Source organism: Streptopelia decaocto, assembly GCF_964273445.1.
Source record: "Streptopelia decaocto genome assembly, chromosome: 5".
In the NCBI taxonomy this organism is placed as follows: Eukaryota; Metazoa; Chordata; class Aves; order Columbiformes; family Columbidae; genus Streptopelia; species Streptopelia decaocto.
This window is the reverse complement of record NC_138659.1, coordinates 5,818,180-5,840,296: the sequence shown is the minus strand read 5'-3', so window position 1 is coordinate 5,840,296 and position 22,117 is coordinate 5,818,180. Positions and strand designations below refer to the sequence as shown.

The window sequence follows — 22,117 nt, the reverse complement described above, 5'->3', positions numbered from 1 at the left end:
ACACGCTGCACATCTACCAGGAACCTTCCTGGGATCGTCACACTGCAGGTATGAGATCCTTGTAAGAAGGTGGATAAATGGGTACAAAGGAACAGAACAAGAGCTCTGAGGTATCCCAAATACTTCATTTTCCCCCTGTTCCATGCACTTTGGATTTAAGCGTACAAGGCCCTTTCTGTTACCCCAACATGATACACACAAGATGCAATATTTTGAGCAGGAACACGGGGCAGTGGAAGGAAAGACACCACCCCCCCCGCCAGGGGAAATGCAGAAGTGTGACAGACTGCCTGGCAGAGTCGCATTTTGATTTATCAGAGGGAAAGGAAAGAAATCTGTTCTTCCCAAACTGACCAAGCAGAACAGCATCTTTCCTGCAAGAGATTTCTGGTGTCTGTTTGGCAAGCAGTAATTATGCCAGCTGCACAAAAAGGTTTCCTCCTGTCAGAAGTATTGTCTTCAATACAGATTTGGATGTTGTAGTTTGGGGATGTATTTTAAGGCAATGTCAGACCAGGAGGGGATTAATGAGTGTTTGCAGCAACCTGGACCTCCTGCGGCTTCACAGCAGAGAGGACAAGAGGCAGGGATCACAGTGCCCTTTAGCTGACTGAGTAGCCAGTGCCAGAGCTTTTCAAATAGGTTGGGGAAGACCCAATATGCTGCAAAGGACAGGAGAGACCCAGTGTCCCCAAGGGCAGGTTGTCCCCTCAGTATCAAAGAGAACCCCATAGCAGTCAGACCCAAAAAAAGGGGTCTGAGCCTCACAGGAACAAAAGGCTCTTCTAAGAGAACAGAAGGAGCAGAACAGGGAGAGCGAGAACAACATGAAAAGAAAGAGCGCAGAGCTTTTTGCCTTTGTCTGGGCCAAGCCTTACTTTGGAACGCAGGCCCAGGTCTTCTTCAGACGATAGATGGAGTTGGACTGCAGTGCTGAAATGATGGCCCTCAAGGAGGAAAAGTTCTTCAGGATCCTGCATTCCTGTAAAAGGAGCGGTTAGAAACACAGGAGCATTAAATGTCAGCATCACCACTAGGTCAGTGCTCTTCTGTCTGACCCATGTCCTGCTTGCTGCACATTCTCCCTGCTAAGCAGGCAGCTCTACAAATATTGAGCATCAAAAATATCACTCCCCACTCCAGCCACCAAACACTTGATGGGCTTTGGCATTTACATCTCGTCTTCCTCACTTTCACCTAATTGTGATTACAGCTTCCAGTTCTAAGAGAAATAAAAGTGGAACTGAGGCCATGAAGCCAGGTTCAAAATCACAAAAGTTACACTTCTTAAAAAGCTCTTTAGAGTTACCAATCCCTTTTAACCTTTAGGGGGAGAAAACAGGCTTTGCCACTTTCTATGCAGTATTTAAAATGTAAACCCTCAGCCTCCTAAGTGTCAATTAAAAATAAAGACATGCAAAGGAATAACCTGTTATTCAAGTATGTGCACAGCATTAAAGAGAAAATCCTTCCCAGCTTTTCCAGAGTTAGGATCACACACATTTCTTGTGCAGCTTCTCTGTGGCATGGAAAAGGACACTGAAAAACTTAGTTCTCAAAAAAATAGTACAGATTGCTGCTAAAGCAGATGGGAGCAAGGGGAGCTGGGGGAAGTCTGGCCTGTGACTCTTCAAGGGGCTCCTGCACATCTGTTGGTGGCTCGTGAACCAGAGCACGGGCACCACAGACACAGGAAACTCCTGCAAACTCTCACAAACAGGGGTCTGTATATGCAAATTTAAGCGGACAAAACACTTGCCAATTTGATTGTTGCACGTAGATGAGAATGTATTCAAACTACAACTCCAATTCTCCAGATTTTTACGGATATTATTATTACATCAATAACACTGGTTATGTAAAGAATCCTTACAGTGAAAACAGACATAATTTATTTCCTTTGTAAGACCAAACAAATGTAAAGCAACCTTAGCATAAACAAAAGTCGGACCTTAATATATCAGCACCTCTGCTCCTGAGTTGCATTAAAATTGACTGAACAACTAAGGGAATTATATTTATTCCCATTTATTTAGCTAAAAAAGATATCTTCATGCAACTTAAGAGGCTACATTTCACAAAGTGTGGCCCAGAAGACTGGCTGAGCAGACAGCACTTGAAGCAGGTTGACAGCCAGGCCAGATAAGGACCAAGTTCAAGATCATGTGGTGGGACACACCAGACCTGAAGCTATTCCTGCATGGCTTGGGGCGAAGAAGCCACATAACAGCTCTTCTTCAGACACTGACACATTTCAGAACGAGATCCTACTGTCTGTATTTTCAACTTGAAATTCAGGCTGGGGAGAACAGGGATTTAGAGGCACAGAGTCTCAGCATTTCTTTTTTTCTAATACACCGAAGTTTGACCGGTAGATCCCATTTGGAATCACCTTGACTTAACTGCATGTTGTGTAATTCAAAGCACATTAGGGATTCAGTATTGGATTTTGTGTTCCAAATAATTTAGCTAACTGTAGACAACACTTTAGCAAGCTTTCAATTTGTTTATAAGAAGAATTTTTAAGACTGGTTTGAATAACTTTGTTTCACACTGTGTCCCTCACAAGGGGAAAACCAGAAAGAATCCTGTGCAGAAGCAACTTTGATTTAAAAAAAATAAGCATAACAGGATATTAATGATTTCATTTTAACTTTTTATTTTTAAAGAAAATATTATGTGAGTGAAATTGGCTGCTCCTGCTCAGGAACCTTAGATCTAGGTGGAGCAGAGAGGGCTGGCAGTAAGACAAAGTATTCGGTTTATCTTGTAAACCAAGAAACTGGATCAAAAAGTCACGAACAGATAACAAACGTGGAACTCCATGCTGCTAAGTTACAGAGTTAGTTGTCAGTGAATAACTGCGCTTTAATGAGCGGATTATTTTCTAATTCAGGCATCTAACTATGCAAAAGGCTCGTTTCCATGCACAAAGCACCTTTCTTCAGAAGTGGGCAGCTGAGTATAAATGCAACGAGCTGTTCTACATGGGCCATTATTTTGTAGAGCATGCACGTGCATTTTTCACGCGCTGAGCTAAGACTAGACTATTTAATTATGTGTATGAATTAAGTAAAAGGAGAAGCACTGAATCAACGGAGGTGGAGAACAAAAGTTCTCCTGCTGCCCTGTGATGAACAGGAATCTGCTTCCCACTTGCTCGCCCAGGCTGCAGCCCAGTCCGCCCCATAGAGCTGGTGCCTTCTGCAACCTAGAGATCTGCGCACAGAAAATAGGAATCCAACTTCCTAATCCGTTCACACGGGCTATAAAGCAGCCATCAGATGAAAATAGAGTTGACTTCCCCGTACCAGTTTACTGAACCATGCGGTTGCTGGAGCTCAGGTGCCAGGACTAACAATCCTCCTTTGGAAGCACCAAAGTGCATTGTCAAGGCCAGAAAGGCTCTGTTTGGCTGGAGCTTTTTCTGATGGCTTATTTTATATAGCTCAGAAAGAATAATGTGGTTCTTAAAATAAAAGGCAAGCGACAACCATATGAAAGTGCTTTAAATGTTCTCTTTGAAAGAGAGATCTAGTTTAGTGCCAGCTGCACTGTGCTGTGAGGGGAGATTGAAAGGTTACAGTAAATTATTAAAGATAAAATATAAGCAATTAGCAAACTACAGGGTGTTTCAAAGAGATGGATCCAAATTGAAATCACTGCTGCTTTGAAATCAGGTCCATCTTTTTGAAACACTATGTAGAGTTCCATAAGAAGGCATGTGAAACCACTTCATGCAAAGAAACACATGATCTGTTACCAGACAAAGGAATTGAAGCAAAGAGTAAAAACGTGTTTCTCTAAACACATGAGAGAATGCTAAAGCAGAAAGGTAAGGAGATAAGGAGACCAGTATAATATTGTAACTCTACTTATTTTTCCTGGTCCCTATTTGCACTTCTCACCCCTCCAAACACAGCTGGTTTGTATACCTGATGTAAACTGTGAATAACTCAGTAGACAAATGACCTTTCAACCTCAAGAATTTTTCAAAACAAAGACTACGAACAATAATTTCATTTTTTTCTATGTTAAAGAGGCTGTTTCCTAGAAGTAAGCTAGCTTTGCCTGCACTTACTTAAAACTTTGTATTCATTTTACTTATATACACGCATTCATGTAAATGTATGAAAACACAAACAGTTGTGCTGTCTTCCACCACATCTGATCTCAACTCTCACAGTGTTCAAAGGCACAGGAAGGGGAGCACGATGCTCATTGAGTGAACATGAACAGTGAAGGGCAGGTAAGCGTAAAGCTGCACCACTGCCAGTCCTGCTCTGCTCTGATTAAACTGTAATGCCAAAACCCAGTCTAGCCTTTTTTCACTGATATGAGCAGTAGCTTCTTCCTTGCGAAGTGAACTGGTTGAATTTATACCTGTCTTACCAGAAATGAAACATGAGTAAACATATTGAACTCCCCATCTGCAAGACACAGTATCAGCCTCACCACTAATTCACACTCCCAGCCCTGTGGAGAGAGAAGCGTCAACCCCATTTCCATGGTGGGGAAGGAATAAAGAGAGGAAGGGCAATGCTGCATGTGCTGTGACAGGGACAGTCTGTCAAAACCAGAAAGAACAAGAGCTCAGCTGCTCCCTGGCCTGGGCCCAACGCGAAAAACCCCCCTCTCCCCTCCCAGCTCCACAGCACCCGCACGAGGAACGTTAAACAGTCGCCAATGAACACTTTACATGTGCGATATGAATCCACTTCTCCAAGATCTTAGCTCTTTGCTGTGTTTTGAGCTCTTTGCTCTCCAGGACGGTGCTGACCACGCAGCTGGTGACGGCGTTGAACTGCGAGATGGTGGCTCTGATGGTCGGTGCCAGGTGCTTGTTTTCCTTTTTATCCCTTCGGGACCAGATGCAGCCCAGACAGTGGTGGGGCACAACTTTTTTGAAGAGTGTCTGGAGGGAAACAGAGGTGTCCAAGTCAGCCTGAATCGCTATTGCCCACAGGAAGAAATGCATGTTTACAGTACAAACTGGATCTAAAGCTAATATGGTATTAAAAGAGAGATATTTGTTTTCTCTTAGTTTAAAATATACACTTTGGCATAACTCTTTAGGCTTGATGCCCTAGAAGAACTGTCAGCTAAACAGTCCTGGCAAAATAAGAGACACCTTTATATCGCTTGCATAACCAAGAGGAAAAATGTTATATAATGATATTTTTGAAGGAGATTGATACAAACAAACCAAATTGGAGCACTACAATTACAATCATACATCTCTAGGCGAGGTAGCCTAAAATATAGTCAAAATATGCTATTTCTGAGGGGTCTAACATTAAACTTTGCAAAAGAGGCTACACAGTCTACATTCACACTTCAAAAAAAAAGACAAACACCTTCAGAATAACTGAAGGAAAAGCACAATCAATGAAGCAAGTTTGGATAACCAAGCAGAGCTGTGCTCTGTGTCCCAGCAACAGAACTGTTCTGGAACACTAGACTTATATTGATGTAAGTTAAAAAAAAACACCAAACAATTAGAAGCCCAGAACTATTTCCCTGAGCATTTCAAGTAATACGTATGATGTACATACCGCGTCCATGTATGTCAGCTGTTCTGCCACGAGGTCTTCTTGGAACAATGAGAATTCTTCTGGACTGCTCATCTCCAGTTCCTCTTCGTCATCCAGGTTACAGGGAGAAAGGCTGTGGAACCCGTCTGTCCAGCGTGGAAAACACGAGTTAGGAAATTTATACAGAAAGCAATTAATCAAAGCAGATTTTTTTTGAAAATCACTATATATATTACAGCAGAACACCCAAAAGGTCTTGCCTCACCATGCTGCATATTTTAGAGAGAAAGATGATGACAAGAAGATTAAATTGGCAAAGAAAAGGTGGAAGAAAAAGAAACAGAGTTAGAGAGAATTGAGCTGTTCAGGGTCTCTTAGCTGGCTTAACCCATTCACTAATCAATCTTTGGAAAGACAAAGCACCACCACCCCAACAACAACAATTCCTTACTACCATTTCAGAATTTTGTTAATCTGCCTTTCAGTATTTATGAATTTTGTAAACTGCAAAGGGATGAGACTGCAATCATCTCCCCAAAATATTGCATTAGGAATGTTCTTATATTCAGATTTCACTTCCCATGTGTGGAAATAGAAGGTGATATCAGGTTTTCTTGGCACCCTTTGTGCCTTTACAGGGCTACACTGACTATATTGAATAGAGTTTCTTCCAGCATCCCTCACCTTCCCTCTCTGGGAGTTTTTCCCAGAAAAGGGAACTACAGCATTCGGCTATAAATGCAGCTTCTAAAATTTGCACTGAGCAGCAGTGGAGAGGTGCGAGAGAAGAGCTGTTCTCATCCAGGGACCTGATCCAGTGCAGAAGGGAAGGGATTTCACAGATGTTCCCATGTCACCTTTTGGCCAGTTTGGGAACAAATCCATATTAAAACAGCAAGAAATATGCCCTTGTTTCCTGTGGTAGAGAAGGAAGACAAACACAAAATCCCTGAAAATAAATCCTCTCCCTAATCCCTTTTACGGTAAGGCAACAGTAACTCCAAAAGAAGGGAAAGAAAAAATAAAGGACTTGTTGAAGACTAATGACCAAAGTACTGAGTTTACTACTAGCGAGATGTCATTAACAAAAACAATGTTACGCAATGCTTCATATCCAATTAAAGCAGAACAGGCACTAAAGCAACAAACGCAGATAAAGTGCTACTTCATCATTGTTTTTTTCCAAGATACTTCATTTCTCCTTTCTTCATTAATTAGCAAAACCTAGTCATCAATGTAAACTGCTGCGGTTTTGATGTAACATTATAACTACTGGCTGTATCCAGATTTCCATCTGTACATTTCAATTGCACAATTTCTCGACAGAGTTGAATGTGATAAATGGAGACCTCTATGCCAGCATTTCTGTGGCTGTTTTGCAACAATATGTGTAATTGAATGGACTTCTATTGAACTATTATGAGAGTCACACTTTTTTCGCTTTCTTTTTGGCTACGTAGCTCCTAATTTTCCTTTCAGTTCTTGAAATTCAACTAAAAATCCTCATCGCTGAGTTGCAACCCTGCTCTAAACCTCACAGTGCCCTTAAAATCAGGCCCTGGAGTGCAACTCAACATTCCCCTTTACTTTTTTCATGCTTCTTTTTCTCCTTTCTCTCTCACCTTTACGAATGTGTGACCAGCCTCCTCCCTGCTGCCCAAGAAGCTGGAATCCTCTTGTACTTCAGCATCTTATCGTGTTCCAATTGCTCTGATCCATTTAGCCCTCTCAAAGCCCAGCTGCCCTCTTGAGTGAGAGCAACCACAGCCCCTTCTGAATGTGCCCTTTCTGACTCACTTGGTGTTGCTCAAGCCGCAAGCGCTGAGGCTGGGGAGCAGATTTTTATCTATGTACCTGGTCCTGCAATCTAATCTACAGGCAGGGCTGATAGCAGCACTTCGTGGAGGTCTGATTACACAAATCAAACTGTACGATTAGGACCAACACTTGTAAATTCATAGCCCAGTATGAATGCTTTAGAACAATAATTATCAGCAAGTCCTGATTGCAGATAACACATGAAAAATCTCTGAAATGAAACAATGATGGAGCTCTAGACTCTGAAACTCTTCTCTGTAGACCTCGCAGGTCACTTCTGTTCTCTTACTTTATTCTAATTAACAGCCTCTATTCTGCCACAATTTGCAAAACGTTGCTTTTCAAATCGACTGATCTTTAACTGAAAAAATAACCTTTTCAGCTGTCACTTGAGGAAACAAACGCAGAGGCAGGGCTGCTGGGAACTCTTGCTCACTTGGAACACCAGAGGAATCTAAACAGAGCTCTCACGAGCTCACTCGGTGTGCGGTGGGACCCAAACCCAGGCAAGGACAGCACCAGGCACGTGTTCGTAACCCTGTTCACTTACTGCCTGGGCACTGCACACTACTCCTTTTTATGTATGTGTTAATGACCAAGTTAATTTGGCATCTCACAGTATCATGCATTCACACGGTATTTCTGGAACATCCGGCAGACATGATTTTTATGGGATGAGTTTTTTTCTTCCTGTCACTTCCTTTATCCTTTAGTACACAAATTATTCCCTCTCACCCTTCTACTAAAGCTGGAAGTTGATTCCAGTTCTCATCCACATACTACGTGAGCTCCTACAACTTTTCGGCTCACGGCACAGGAAGCTTTCTGCCCAGGATAAGGGGATGTATCAGGCTTGACACTGCACGCAGCATATTTGCGTTGCTACAGTTCACCATTGTTTCAGTAGATTGTGACCCCCAATAACGTAAGTTTTTCCTCTGGCCTTGGATACCAGCAAGCCAGCCACTCAAATAGGAAAAAACAGCTACAGACACTTCCTTTGACATGATGGTAACTAGGAAGAAAAGCTTCATGACAACAAGACTGGTGACTCAAGCTGTATTTTGTCGCAGCTCTGTATTTTCCTTTTTGGTGGTTTGGGCTTTTCTTGGTGGTGGGGGGAAGGGTTGAAATGAGAAGACCAGCTAAAGAGCAGCTGTGTGTTTTAATTCAATGACATGGGAAGTGTGCTGACAATTAACCCCTTAGCTGCTGCAGCAACCTCAAAGCTTTAGCTAAATACTAGAGAAGGGCTGGATTTCTCAATACACCCCAGAATCAACAGGCATAGGCACCTACACTGTACAACTATTTCATCCCTCATGGAGCATGCAGCCTCATACAGAGATTTACAAAAAAAATAAAATAAAGAAACAAGGAAAAAGTCACCCGTGAGCCTCACAATATTGTCATTTAGCATAGGAGTTAATGAAGTGTACTGCACATAAATCCCTGTGGTACCATACAGTCTGGGAGAACAGAAAGACAGCAGAGAAAGGTAAATTTACCTTCATTTTCCACTTCTTGGTTCTGGAACTGCTCCAAGAGGTTCTGTGCCCTCCTCTCCGGGTCAGAGCCAGGTATGTTCCTCTTCAGATAATCCAGCACCTTCAGCAGACAGAGGTAGTCGGGCGGCTCTCGGAAATCCTCGGCGCACTGATCGAGCCAGGCCCGTAAGATTGATGCTATTGCACTGTGAGCAAATTCAGAGAGAACACATGGGTTGTATACAGCAGGTATTGATGCCATCGCATGGATTTGTATCTAACATAACAACAGAAACACTGAGATATTCATCCCCCACGTGAAGGCAGTAGGAAGACTTTTTTGAGCAAGGAATTTAATTTGTTCTTTTTATGCATGGAATCTTATTAAGATATTACTCAGATTTTGCCAAGGAATTCAGTGAAGTCGCTCCTGATCTGCACTCGCACAAGTGAGTAAAACTATAGCCCCAAAATGCAAGCTAATACAGAATCAAATCAGTTGGAAGGGACCTACAATGACCACCTAGTCTATCTGCCTGACCACTTCAGGGCTGACCACAGGTACAAGCACATTGTTAAGGGCCTTGTCCAGATGCCTCTAAAACACAGACAGGTTTGGGATGTTGACCACCTCTCCTCTTCCAGTGTTTGACCCCCCTCTCAGTAAACAAACGTTTCATAACGTCCAGTCTGAACCTCCCCTGGTACAGTTTGAGCCATCCCCACATGCCCTGTCCCTGGGTCCCCGGGAGAAGAGCTCAGCGCCTCCCTGTCCACGTCCCTCCTCAGGGAGCTGCAGAGCTTATGATCCCGCTTCCCTGTACTGCACTGTTTGCCAAGCAAGCAAAGCAAGACTTGCAAATTACCTTGCAGATACGCTTTGCTTAATCACTTGAAGTATCTTGGCTTAGCTGTACCCTGACCATGTTCGAATAACTACCAGACATTATGCACACAATCAAAAGCGGAACATAATTTTCTTAATTCCCCCTTGTGCCAGTGGGAAAACCTGTAGCCCAGCGAGGCTGCAATGTTTGCTCCGTCACTGCTCCTTGGGATGTTGGGGGAAAATAGCAGGGAGGAAACAAGATATTTGTGGCTTCCCCGTGGAAGTCCTAAATCAAACACTTCCCTCCGTGCCCTTCCTCTCACCAATCACTGCTGCTGTGTCCAGGGACCAAACTGAAGCTGCTGATTCCTCCACAAAGCATGACTCATTCACAGAACCACAGAATGCCAGGGATTGGAAGGGACCTCAGCAGCTCATCCAGTCCAATCCCCCTGATGGATCAGGAACACCCAGATGAGGTTACACAGGAAGGTGTCCAGGTGGGTTTGAATGTCTGCAGAGAAGGAGACTCCACAACCTCCCTGGGCAGCCTGGGCCAGGCTCTGCCACCCTCACCGGGAAGAAGTTGATTCTCATATTTAAGTGGAACCTCTTGTGTTCCAGTTTGTACCCATTGCCCCTTGTCCTATCATTGGTTGTCACCGAGAAGAGCCTGGCTCCATCCTCCTGACACTCGCCCTTTATATATTTGTAAACATGAATGAGGTCACCCCTCAGTCTCCACTTCTCCAGCTCCAGAGCCCCAGCTCCCTCAGCCTTTCCTCACACGGGAGATGCTCCACTCCCTTCAGCATCTTGGTGGCTGCGCTGGACTCTCTCCAGCAGTTCCCTGTCCTGCTGGAACTGAGGGGCCACAACTGGACACAATATTCCATGTGTGGTCTCCCCAGGGCAGAGTAGAGGGGCAGGAGAACCTCTCTGACCTACTAACCATCCCCCTTCTAATCCACCCCAGGTACCATTGGCTTCCTGGCCACAAGGGCCCAGTGCTGGCTCATGGTCATCCCAGGACCCCCAGGTCCCTTTCCCCTACACTGCTCTCTGATAGGTCATTCCCCAGCTTACACCGGAAATATACTTGCACTCCTAAGTATTCTCTGCTTAGAAGACATCGCTCATAAAACCTTGAATTCTGCAAAAAAGCAGTCTAAGCCTGAACCTCACCCCGGGAGCACACGCGGCCAGCAAGATTGCCTCATTGCACAGACAAAACCCTCACGGCGACACGTGCAGCTCGGGTGGTGAGTGCTGCCAGCACCCAGGATCAGGCTGGGAGCACCGAGATAGCTGGAGCCACAAGACAGATTGGACTTGTTAATCTGAAGATGAAATGCGTAACAAAAAGATATCATCAGAACCTGGGCTTTAGACTTAGCCCAAAGATAAGGAGGGGCTGACAAATTATACGACGCAAGAAGGTATCTCAGTGCAGGAAAGGGATGCTCGAGGAGTTACGGGTGCATTGGATCTCCATCAGGAAAGTTATTCAGGACTTTCTTAAGACACGCACACCTAAAAAAGCACCCATTGCAGAGAACTGGCCATGGACAATCCTTCTGCAGACCGCGGGGGATGAGAGGAAACCAGAGCTGGTGAATCACCAGGGTTTCCATCCTGCCTGAAGCGGAGGGAAGTGAGCTGTTTAGCTACACTTTTCCTGGTTTACATCGGTTTTAACTCACACCCATCTATTAGGTTGGTACTTAGATACCCTACAAATGTATGCTTGTGGGAATTTCTTTAATTCCTGTTTTTGCAGGGATTTTTCAACCCAATTTTGTAAGAAAATAAGACTTACAATTTATGCTATAGTTTTTCAGAAGTAACTCACAATGTTGTTGACAAATTCAACTACGTGTGGAAAAACTGGAAGAAGTCTGGAAAAATAACCAAGTTTCTTCAGGTTTTAAGAAAATTCAGGCCTGGATTAAAAATAACGATCAACTTCTGTTTTTTCTGCTGCAGGAAAGGCTGTGAGATCCTTGGCTCTTCACAGCAACGTGCTGGTAAATCAGCATGTACAATTCGGTGCACTAATAGCACTGGCCACAGCACATATTACAGGCTGGGAAGACACAGAAAACGTATCTAAACACTTTTTAAACAGAATTTTGTTTGCAGCAGGTCCTATTGGGTTCTGCAAATGCTTAGGGCTGTGCTGCGTAGTTCGCTGTGGGAGCTCAGCCCTTCAATGAAAATGGTTTTCACCTCTACAGAAACCTTTCTATCAAGTGATACCTATTCCAATAATGTAATTTCAGAAGACTCTCGTGCAATAACAGTATCCCATGCTCCCAACGATATTCCATGAAGAGAAGGGCCATGCTTTCAGTAAAAACCTCTAACCATGAGGATCCAGTTAGAGACACCAATGTTCCTGTTCAAAGAGCACCTGTGCTCGTGCCAATCGGGCACTTGGCTTTTAAAGTTCAAATCCTCAAAACCACGGATGTGGCTCCAGGTCTGTTGCATTAATAGCTGCAAAATGGAAAGGGATGAGCACGCCAGGAGGAACTCTCTCTCCTCAACCTGTGAGATCATGAGAAGAGCGCAAATACAAACACAGATTTCCTATGTAGACAGTGTGGAACCCAAGAGGCAGCCCTGAAGGCTCTCACGTTGGAGCCAGGGACAAATAGAGGCACGTTTGTTCTGCACAGCAATTATCTGGTTAACTCAGCTGCTCAGTGGCACTCAAAATAAACCAGCAGGTAAGAAAGGGCAATGACTGCTTCTCCCGCTCTCCTTGGCTCTCTTAACTGTATTGAGTTTTCCTCAAAATTCACTTTAATCCCACACAGATGTCATTTTACAAGTCCTATCTACTTTAGTCTTTTTTTTCCTTCTCTGATATTGTGGCAAGTTCAAACTTCTAATTAGCGAGAGCATTCGGTAATCCGTCGGTAATACTGTTTGGTTCGGCTTGCTGAATGGAGAAGCTCTGGAATTACAATTTCAGAGCTACAAAAAGCATTCATAACCAAAAATTAACATGCTAACATGTTCTGGATTCCTCTCCTCACATTTTTAATCATCCGCACATACCCAGAACGCTGCATCACAAACTCACCATCATCCCTACTTGTCCCACTACCAAAAACAAGGCTGGGTATTCTTTTCTCATGAGCATTTGCCAGCTTAGCAATGATTCAGAAGAAGGAGCCTTTCCACAGGAGAAATCCTCGGACTAATATTGTTCACACAGTCCTGCTAAGCTCAGTTTCCAGAGGCTTGGTTGATGGCCACTTCCATAAACTCTGTTTATTCTTCGGCTTAAGACAGACCCAGTCTCCCAGAGCAGGGTGAAGAGTTCACAGCCGCTACAGACACTGATTTTTGCCAGCAAAATCATTTCAGTCAAGAAGGAAAATAGGAAAGAGAAAAAAGGTACACTGTGCCCTACTGACCTCCTATCGCCTGACTGTTTCATTAGCATGTCAGAGAGGGGAGAGTTCTGAAAGCCGGCTGGAGAATTGCCCATATCTTGCAGTAGCTTTACATTTGCTGCCCTTGAGAAGAAACTCCCTGTACTTGAGAGACCCAGAGACAGATAGGAACGGGAGCCGTCCAAGATCTCAGACAGGAAAGAAACATCACAGACCACATTTTTCATGGGTTGATTATGAGCTATAATTTTTTTTTTCCTGCTTATAAGAAAAAAAATAACAAAAATGACTGTTTAACTCCTACCCTGCCAACTGCAGACTCCGGGCTCCGGTCAGCGATGCTTTCAAGTTTCATATCTATCACAAAGTCTTCTCATTTCCATACCAGCTTGAAGCCCATTTCTGAAGGTTTCAGTCTCCAAAATATACCTACTGTTAGGTGGAAGAAGCGTATCCAATTCTGTCATTTACAAACTGCCAACACAGAACTACCCACCCAGTCCCATTTGCACACGAGCTCCCACAAAATATGATGAGACCACAGGAGCTCCAAGTCTAACATCTCTGTTAAGGGCACAGAGGAGGTGGAAAATGGGGCTTTCATATCACATAACCACAAGTGATTCAATAGGATACACAGAATTCTGCGTAGTCTTTTCTCAGCTGGGAAGACAGCTATAACATTGGTCATAAAGAAGCCTGCATAGGAATTAAAGACAACATTTCTGGCCAAAAAGGAAAAGCGGTGTTTTCTTTCCCACCACAATTATTTCTAAAGAATGAGTAGAAGGGAATCTCAGCAATCAAGGAGAATAGGGAGAACCTCATGTGCAGAAAGAGATTATGAAACTAGACACGAACATGCACAAAACTATCCGTAATTTGCCAAACGCACACTTAAGACCATCAGTGGAATAATCTTTACAGAAAGCTATTTCCTCTCCTCCACTGTCCAGTGCTCACACAGACTAAATTAAGCCAGCTGTATTTTCTCAGGTTTGCTTGTTAAATAACAACAAATCTCAGCTTTTAATCGGGGTAAAACGTATGTAAACTGCAAGCAAAGCTGATGCAATGGTAGCTTCTCACACCCAGTCCATTTATAAATAACACGCTGATGATTTCCAGCACATATTCTGCTCTTCTTTTTATTTGGGAAGAACTGGTTAAATAGCACATGGGGGCTTTTGCTGGGACACATGAAAAGTCACTAAGGGAATAGCTCTGCTAGTAGTTCTTTGTTTTAACTGAGATACCAATCATTATTTTTCTTTGCTCCTCTAATTATTCTCTTTTTCTTGGTTCTGGCTGTTTTCATAACTCTCCCACTCTTGCATTGCTTACATTGCCCTGTGTTTGACTCGACTTCTCATGTAACCACATTGGTTTCTGCTGTTGTTTTAGCTTAATTGGCCTTACTGGAATGAATGCTGATTGTTGCTCTCCCAAATGCATCTTAACTGCTTCCCACCATGGCTTTCCCAGGCAGCAGAAACTTCCAGCCAATTTTCTTCCATTTGTCTCACATTCCTATGGTGTCTGCTCTTCTGGAGCACAAGGTTTTAGGACCAGTTTTATTTCTGCAGTACTGGAACTGCACACATTGTTTTCCAGCAGGACGGTTAACTTCAGTGGGAAACAAAAGTCAAGTTTCCTGTCGGGAAGGTCTAAATGCACAAGCAACCATGGGACAACGTTAGTTTATCACTATGGAAACTCTAAATGCTGCAGTTTTAGTATTTGCTGTATCAATGCAGAAGATGAGAGGTAAACACGCAAGATGTACCATGTTGTAACGTTGCCATGTGTGTTCCTTAATTTTCTCTATTTGAACTGTTTTACTCAATTCCTGTGGAATGAAACAAGGAGATTTCAGTTTAGCTTCAAGCTGCTTCGTCTGCGGTTTTCAATCGTGCCACATTCCAAATTTTAATAACAAATAAATTCCACATTTTGATAATAAAGCAGATGCAACTAGGAGCTGACATTCACGACAACAAAAAAAGCCCCAAGTATTTTGATTCATTTCTGTCATTCATCTGAGGGAGAACACCACCAATCTACTCCAAACCAGCAAACCCAAGCCAGCAGCAGAAAGAAACCACAATATAGTCTAACAGGAGGCTTGAAAGGACTTCTACTGTTACTCAAGGCCCATTTAGGATTTAAAAGCCTCAAGACTCAGCCAGCGTGGTGCTTGTGACTGCAAAAGAGGAGAGTTTCAAGGCTTAAAGCTCTCTTGTTTTTTGTGCCAGGTAAACTGTTTCTGCTTCTTGTTCAACTGGTCCAACTCCGCGTAGAAAACTCCTTTTAACAGCGAGTTAAAAGTCAACTGAGGAGCACTCCTGCTCCGAAGAGAGATCACAGCCAGCAGGTCGTGTCACCAAAAGCTTTGTTTCTAGCTGTCTCACAGGCAATACAACCGCTGCGGTACTTTCATACAGACCTCTCTTTAATTCTTACTGCTACTCATCATGCTGAGAATTTTTGTGTTTAATGCACATATGGTTTTATTCTGAATTGTCACATATCTTGGTGTGTTACATCTACTCTTTTCTTCTTGAAAGTCAGCGGAAGTCACGAGCTAAAAAACATGCCGTGAACACAGAGAACTCTGAAGATGACAACTGAAGATCAAGAGGCGACTCGACACAAAAACATGCAGAACTGAGAAACAGCACCAGGAAACCTGGTTTATATGATGTAAATAAAAGAATTGCTTATAGGAGGAGACAGAGAGAGGGTCAAGTAAGTTACTCCTTACAACTCCCTTATCAGACAATTACGAGCAACATGGCATCATGTTTCTGGAAACACAGGCTGAAGTCCGTCTAACTCAGACACATGACTGGAATATCTGACCTCTTCTGGACTTTATTCTTCTCCTACTTGTGATCACAGACTGAAAGTAGGGAGAACTGTGGAAAGCAAGCTACTGAACATGAAAAGCTACCATGGGCCATGGTACTTAAAAAGAATTCCAAAAAAAGCTTGGAGTCATGCATGGCAGGTTCTTTAAATCTCACAAAACTTTCAGAGCTTACTCGTAACTCTAAGGTCCAAACTGTCTGTGTTGTTTTAAAGTTAAAAAATTACAGTACCTTTGTTTAAGTGCAGTTTTAAAGAAAATGGAAATAATAATAAAAAGCCTGAAAGACATTTTGCATTAGGCATTATTTAGTCCGATTCTTATGGAAGAATAGAATTTTTTTGACCACTCCAGCAGCCCAAAAGTGACACGAATGACACTTAAGTGACTAGAAGAAAACCCCCTTGGTAGAAGGGATTCTTAGAAGGCGTGTTTCCGAACATAGCTGCAGTGATCTTGGGCCTGTAACAACTCCATGTCACTGCAACAAGTGTGATGAGCAACTGCTGGCTCCCACCCAGGATTTGGAAACACAAGGGCAGGTTTATCGCTCCCGCAAGTCTCTCCAACAAGGCTGTGCACCAGAGCACCCAAGCCCTAGTGGGTTATGAGCTATACAAACACTGGATGGAATGCTAGAATAATACTACTAATAAAAAATGTACATACAGCAGGCATTTTCCTCCTCAAATCATGTCACAACTCTATACTATGAGTACAAGAAGCACAGAGAATTTCAACATAGAAATGAGTAACCTGTCGGCTTAGAGTACACAACATACAACCTAATATTCCTTCCACACGTACCTAAGATTTCTGAAAAAAAACCTCTCTTTTTAAAGCTCCATGAGACATGCAAAGAGCCATAAATTCTTTTCTTGAAGTTGTTTTTCACTTCTGTGGCAATATTTTGTGTGTCAAACCAGTGGAAATGCTTTAAATTGCATCCTCATTTCTAATGCCCCAAATGGGTTTTTAAAGCATTTGAGCTGTCACAACAGGAGTGTGACGGACACAGATGATCTCTGGCCACAGACCACGGGCCTCCCCACGAGATGTTTTTCCTCTGAGAAATCTGGAGTTAACGGCAAGAAACAACATGGCTCTACACCTCCTTCCTCTTATTTCTTCAAGCCATACAAAACTGAGAGTACAACTGCATCAATTCTATCGGAATTATCCCCATTGAGAGAAAACCTGAACTACGTGTTTCACAACAGGACTACAAAGGCAACCTCTTTTTTCCAGATACCATTAATCATATCTAAGAGACGAGTAGCCAGAGCAACGGAGAGCAATGGAAACTTTTAAGGCAGGAAAGTGAATTCGCATTTATCCAGGATCTGTTAAAACACGTATACCTGACAAATCACTTCGTTGACAACTTCGTCATTCAGCTTTTTATAAATAAATATAGTTGAGTAACAGGCATCAAATTCAGATATAAAAGGTACCTTACGAGGGCCGAAGGAACAAAATCAGCTGTGCCAACTATATTAATGAAAATTTTGTCAGATAAATTCATCAGAAGTTGTGCTGTCACAGAAACAGGACCACAGCTCCATCCATTTGTCAGTCCCTTGGCTGTGGGAAGCAACCGGGCAGGGTACGCATCATAATCTATGTGTATGTCAGCAGGAAAACAATTCCATTAAAAATAAATAAACCAAACATGGTCCTACTAAATGTTATTTCACTTGCATGCTCACCTCCAGGCGTAACAAAAAATTGGCGCATTTTGCCCAAAGCGACACTAACATCAAGATTATTTTCACCCCTTTTCTCTCCATCTCATAATCAAGCTCCTTCAGGTCCATGAAAAGGTAGTTGGGGGGATTAATCCCAACATGATTTATACTGGTGAAATTATCTTCCTCATCCCCAGTATAAATCCTTAACACTGCCTTCTGGGTGCTTGGGACCAGGTTTTAACCCCCAGTTGGTCTTTGGTGAATTCTAACGGCAAAACAGGAGGAAAATATTTCCAACCAGGAAAGAACTGGAGAATTGAGCTCCCATGTCGAGTCTCATGGGGCAAGAGGGACAGCCCCAATCATCAGAGCTTGTACCTTGGTGTCCTTACAAACTGCTAAAAAAAAAAAAAATGAACAGGCAACAACATTTTGTTTCTAACTAAAACGTTAAAGAATCTTGTATCGTTTACAGCCATTAATTAAGCTTTGCATTTCTTCTGCAGTCAAGCAAGCACAATTCATTGTGTCTTCAGAGACAACTATTGAAACACTCACAGCCAAGGAGCTTTTATCAATTTATCTCTGGGGGTTAAAAAAACCCCACAGTTTCCACATGGATGACAGAAGGCAAAGCAACCCCACTGTCCAACAGATAATGGAGAGGAGGAGGGTGTCCAGTATGTTAACGGCACATTTCTGGGCTGGAGATATTTGAACCATTTTAAGGCACACTCAAAGTCCCCCATGGCAACACACCTCTGTGCTTTTCCACTGGCCTGTAAGTGGTAGGAAGGGCAGGCCCAATATTGCAGAACAGTGTGATTTCAACCAATAATCTTCCTCAATCTCAGGAATGAAAGTACTGCATGACAGAAGAATTCAACATTTTTCTTCCATCTCAAAAGAAAAGGCTGCTTCTTCAACTACAACTGGAGAAACCAGTGCACTGACAAAAAAGAATTTAAGGGTTTTTTTCACTAGAAGCGGAGATAAATTCATACAAAACCAATCTTCAGTAACACTGACAAGAATCAAGCATCACCACTTTAATCAAATATAACAAGCAGCTACTTTTTACTGCCACGATGCGTGCAGACCACAGATCATACAGATGCCAAAGTACAAATGGTGATGACCTAAGGCACATTTTACACCCCATGTCTAAAGATAAAACACAGTTCCATATGATGCTAGGAGGATAATCAAACCATTTTTTACCGCATTTAAACTGCATTTCAAAACAACTTTGCTATTTTTCTTGCAAATGAGGATGACTTCAGAATCTAAACTTCACTCTAAAAGCAGCACTGTAAATCATCAAGGCACTAATGGAAGAGATACACGCAGACACACGTTGCCTGGAACAACCTCAGCTTTGGTCTGCAGACACTGTCCTAACACACAATAAAATCAGTCATCAGCAATAGTCATTTACTACTATAGATAAGGCAGGGGAAAAAAAAACACTCCTTGGCTTAATAAACAAAACACTGGCCAAAATGCGTTCATCTCGCATTTAATTCTGAGACGATTTCCCTGAAGGAAACATCTCTGGGTTGTATTATTGGATATGTTATGAGACAGCTACACAAGCTCCTTGAAGCAAACAGGGCTGTGAATTGTCAAAGGAAACGACAGCTCTGGGTCCCACGTCCTGCTCCAGCACCGAACCCTGACTGGGGCTCGCTGGGCGCTGCGAAACCAAACTTACGTCCTGAGCACTGTGCTGGATTCGGGGGAATTCTGGTTTCCAGATTCTTCACAGCCTGAGATCTCCAGGTTTCCATACCTGAAAAATGAGAAGGGTGTTTAGAGGAACCTCTACTGAAAAAAAAACCAAAATCCCAAATAATGTAATCCATATACAATTAGCATTAACAATTAAAGAGCGTTTCTAGCTCAAATTGCAAATACAGAATCTAACAGCTGGGAAAACTTAAGGAGTTTGAAGATTATTTCATTTAGGTGGAAAAAAATCCTAAAAAAACAGCCAGTATCTTCCATTTTTTTTTTGTTAATACATAGGAAGCAGCCTGCACAGAGGAGGAATCAACCCAAACAGTTTCTCTGCTCACAGCTCCAAGACCCTTTCTGCCCATTTTCACTCCAGCATACAATGAGGCTGGAACACAACCGCTTTCTGCAACGCAGCTTCTGTTTCTCCAGTATTTGCCATTCCTTCCCACTCCAAGGGAGATTTTACACCAAGTTTTCCAGGTGGCACATGCCACTTGTGCCAAAACTACTGGCACAGCTGTCGCCAGTGGGCATGGCTGTGGGGCTGTGGAATCGCCACCGGGAAAGAGGAAACCATGGGCACAACTCCAACAGCAAAGCAGAATCTCTTACCTACCCAGGCAAGGCCTGTGCCTTGGCAGTGCCCATTGTTTCCCATCTACAACTCCAGGAAGAATCTCACGGATCCTTACAGGCAGCTTTAATGAAGACAGATAATGACTCACAGTCCAGAATAATGTAAACTGAGTTTACACATTCTGTGCTCAACTAATTGTGTCAGGCACCTGCAATTAATCTGAATAATTAGGAGAACAAGTGCATCTTCCAGTGTTTCTGCTACAACATCCCCGTAGCATCAGACAGAGCAAATCCAGTGGGCTGTTGGTCTGTGTCCAGAAGGCTCATATCAGAACCAAATTCATCTAAATTCATCAGAACAAATTCATCTAAAATGTTTCAAAGGATCAAAAGAAGAGGCGAGAGTTTTATGCAAGTCTAAAGTATCAGTCTAAGGCTTCACATGTCAGAATCCCAGATCTGTACAGAAAGTGGACCAGTGTCACTGCATTCAAGCTCCCTCTCAGCAGCAGATCTGCCAGACTATAAATAACAGGTTTTAGCAGCAGAACAGGTTTTAGCAGCACCATCTGCTGCCCTCATACTGATATTCTGCCCTGTCACAGCTCACAACCTCAGCACCGCCCAAGGCTTTAAACTAAGAACTAAAGTTTCAACAATCTTATGACAAGGGCTTCATGCAGGACAATTCCACCGTGGCTGGGGAAGCTGAGGCAGGGATGAAGGGTTTGCACATATCCCCGTGCACTGCAAAGCAAACCCAGACTAAACCAGGCAAACCCGTGGTCCTTCTGGCAGGAGCGGCGCAGCCACAGCCATAGGGAGCTCAGTTGGGGACACTGAGCCTCGAGAGACCTGCGGGGAGAGCCCTGGCGGCAGCTGGAACAGCTCCTTTCAAACCACACCTTGCATCGCCAACTACACCGCAGGTAGACCTAACAAAAATTATTTGCTCCTGTTGTCACAGGCTGAGAACAAAACCACGACTCATTGACCCCCGGAGCTTAGTCTGACCCATACGCTGTCTCTCATTCTAACTTCTCATGCATTCTAAGTCTGTCATTCTAAGTTCCCACATCAGTGGTGAAGGCTTCAGAAATCGCAGGATTTTATCTGTTCAGGTTTTAAAAAAAAAAAAAAAAAAGGTGTAACACATGCGTAAGAACTTGCAAACTTGTGTTTTAAAGGACCCAAATTCTTCTCAGTCATCCTGAAACAATCCTGCTGGCTCTGTAAGACAGCAGAAGTATGAGAGGAGCTTTTAAGGGCTTCTTAAAATGGAAAGAGTCCTTAGAGACTGATGTACACACAGGATAACCCATTTTGCCGTTGGGATTTTACACAGCTAATCCAAACTTCTAAAGAAAAATACACTTAGCTGAACTGACAGTGGGATAAGAGTCGCCTTCTCAACACGCTGAATAACACCCAGATGCCTTGGGGCTCCCAAGAAATCCCAACAGGAGCACCCTCAGCAGAACCATCGCTTGGTACCAGAAGGAGTCTCCATCTTGTTCTGACAGGTTTTGGTGCATCAGTGGCCACTGTGCTTTCTCTTAAAGCCTCCCAAGCAATTCCACACCCTGCCTGTGTGAATCAGCACTACTGAAGCTATAAAATCGAACAGATATCTTCTTTCTGACTTTCAGCGACGCCCAAACTTGCCACTTGAATCCTACCTGGCCTCTCCCAGCTCTCAGTCATACTCTAAATGCTCATTACAATGTTTGCAGTTCCAAATGATGCAATTAACTAACTGAGAAACTTCCACTACTTTACTGAAGGGATGGAATACACCAGAGGAGCCTTAAGAACAACACCGCCAACACTTCACTAAGCTGAAGTGTAAAGTTTAACCTATTTTTATTAGATTTAACCGTATTCATTGCAATATTTGGACGTGCAGACCTGTAGATTGTCCTGCATTTCCAAATACTGTAACACATCATCTTACCAAGAAGATACAAAAAGAGCGTGAGGGGGCTATTTAGAGAACTATGCAAACGCCTTCTCAGTGGAGATCATCCAGGACAGAGTCAAGACATATATGTGATATAAAGCACATTACACATGTGACAGTTGCTCAAGGGAAAGGATTTCACTTTCCACTGCCATCTACTAGGTAAGGTGGCTAAAATACATCTTAGCCTACACACAAAAGGC

General features: G+C 43.1%; 1 protein-coding gene across 1 annotated transcript in view; it reads right to left on the bottom strand.

Annotated features, from left to right (window-relative positions):
• The window catches only part of RGL1 (ral guanine nucleotide dissociation stimulator like 1), a 79,023-nt gene that overhangs the window by 23,281 nt on the left and 33,625 nt on the right, over positions 1 to 22,117 (bottom strand). Inside the window, exons 4-8 of the mRNA XM_082054809.1 lie at positions 19,350 to 19,427; positions 8,861 to 9,045; positions 5,556 to 5,680; positions 4,700 to 4,915; positions 879 to 982 (exon numbers count right to left, since the gene is read on the bottom strand). Of these exons, the coding sequence (XP_081910935.1) occupies positions 879 to 982; positions 4,700 to 4,915; positions 5,556 to 5,680; positions 8,861 to 9,045; positions 19,350 to 19,427 (708 nt within the window). The remainder of the gene's footprint in view (positions 1 to 878; positions 983 to 4,699; positions 4,916 to 5,555; positions 5,681 to 8,860; positions 9,046 to 19,349; positions 19,428 to 22,117) is intronic.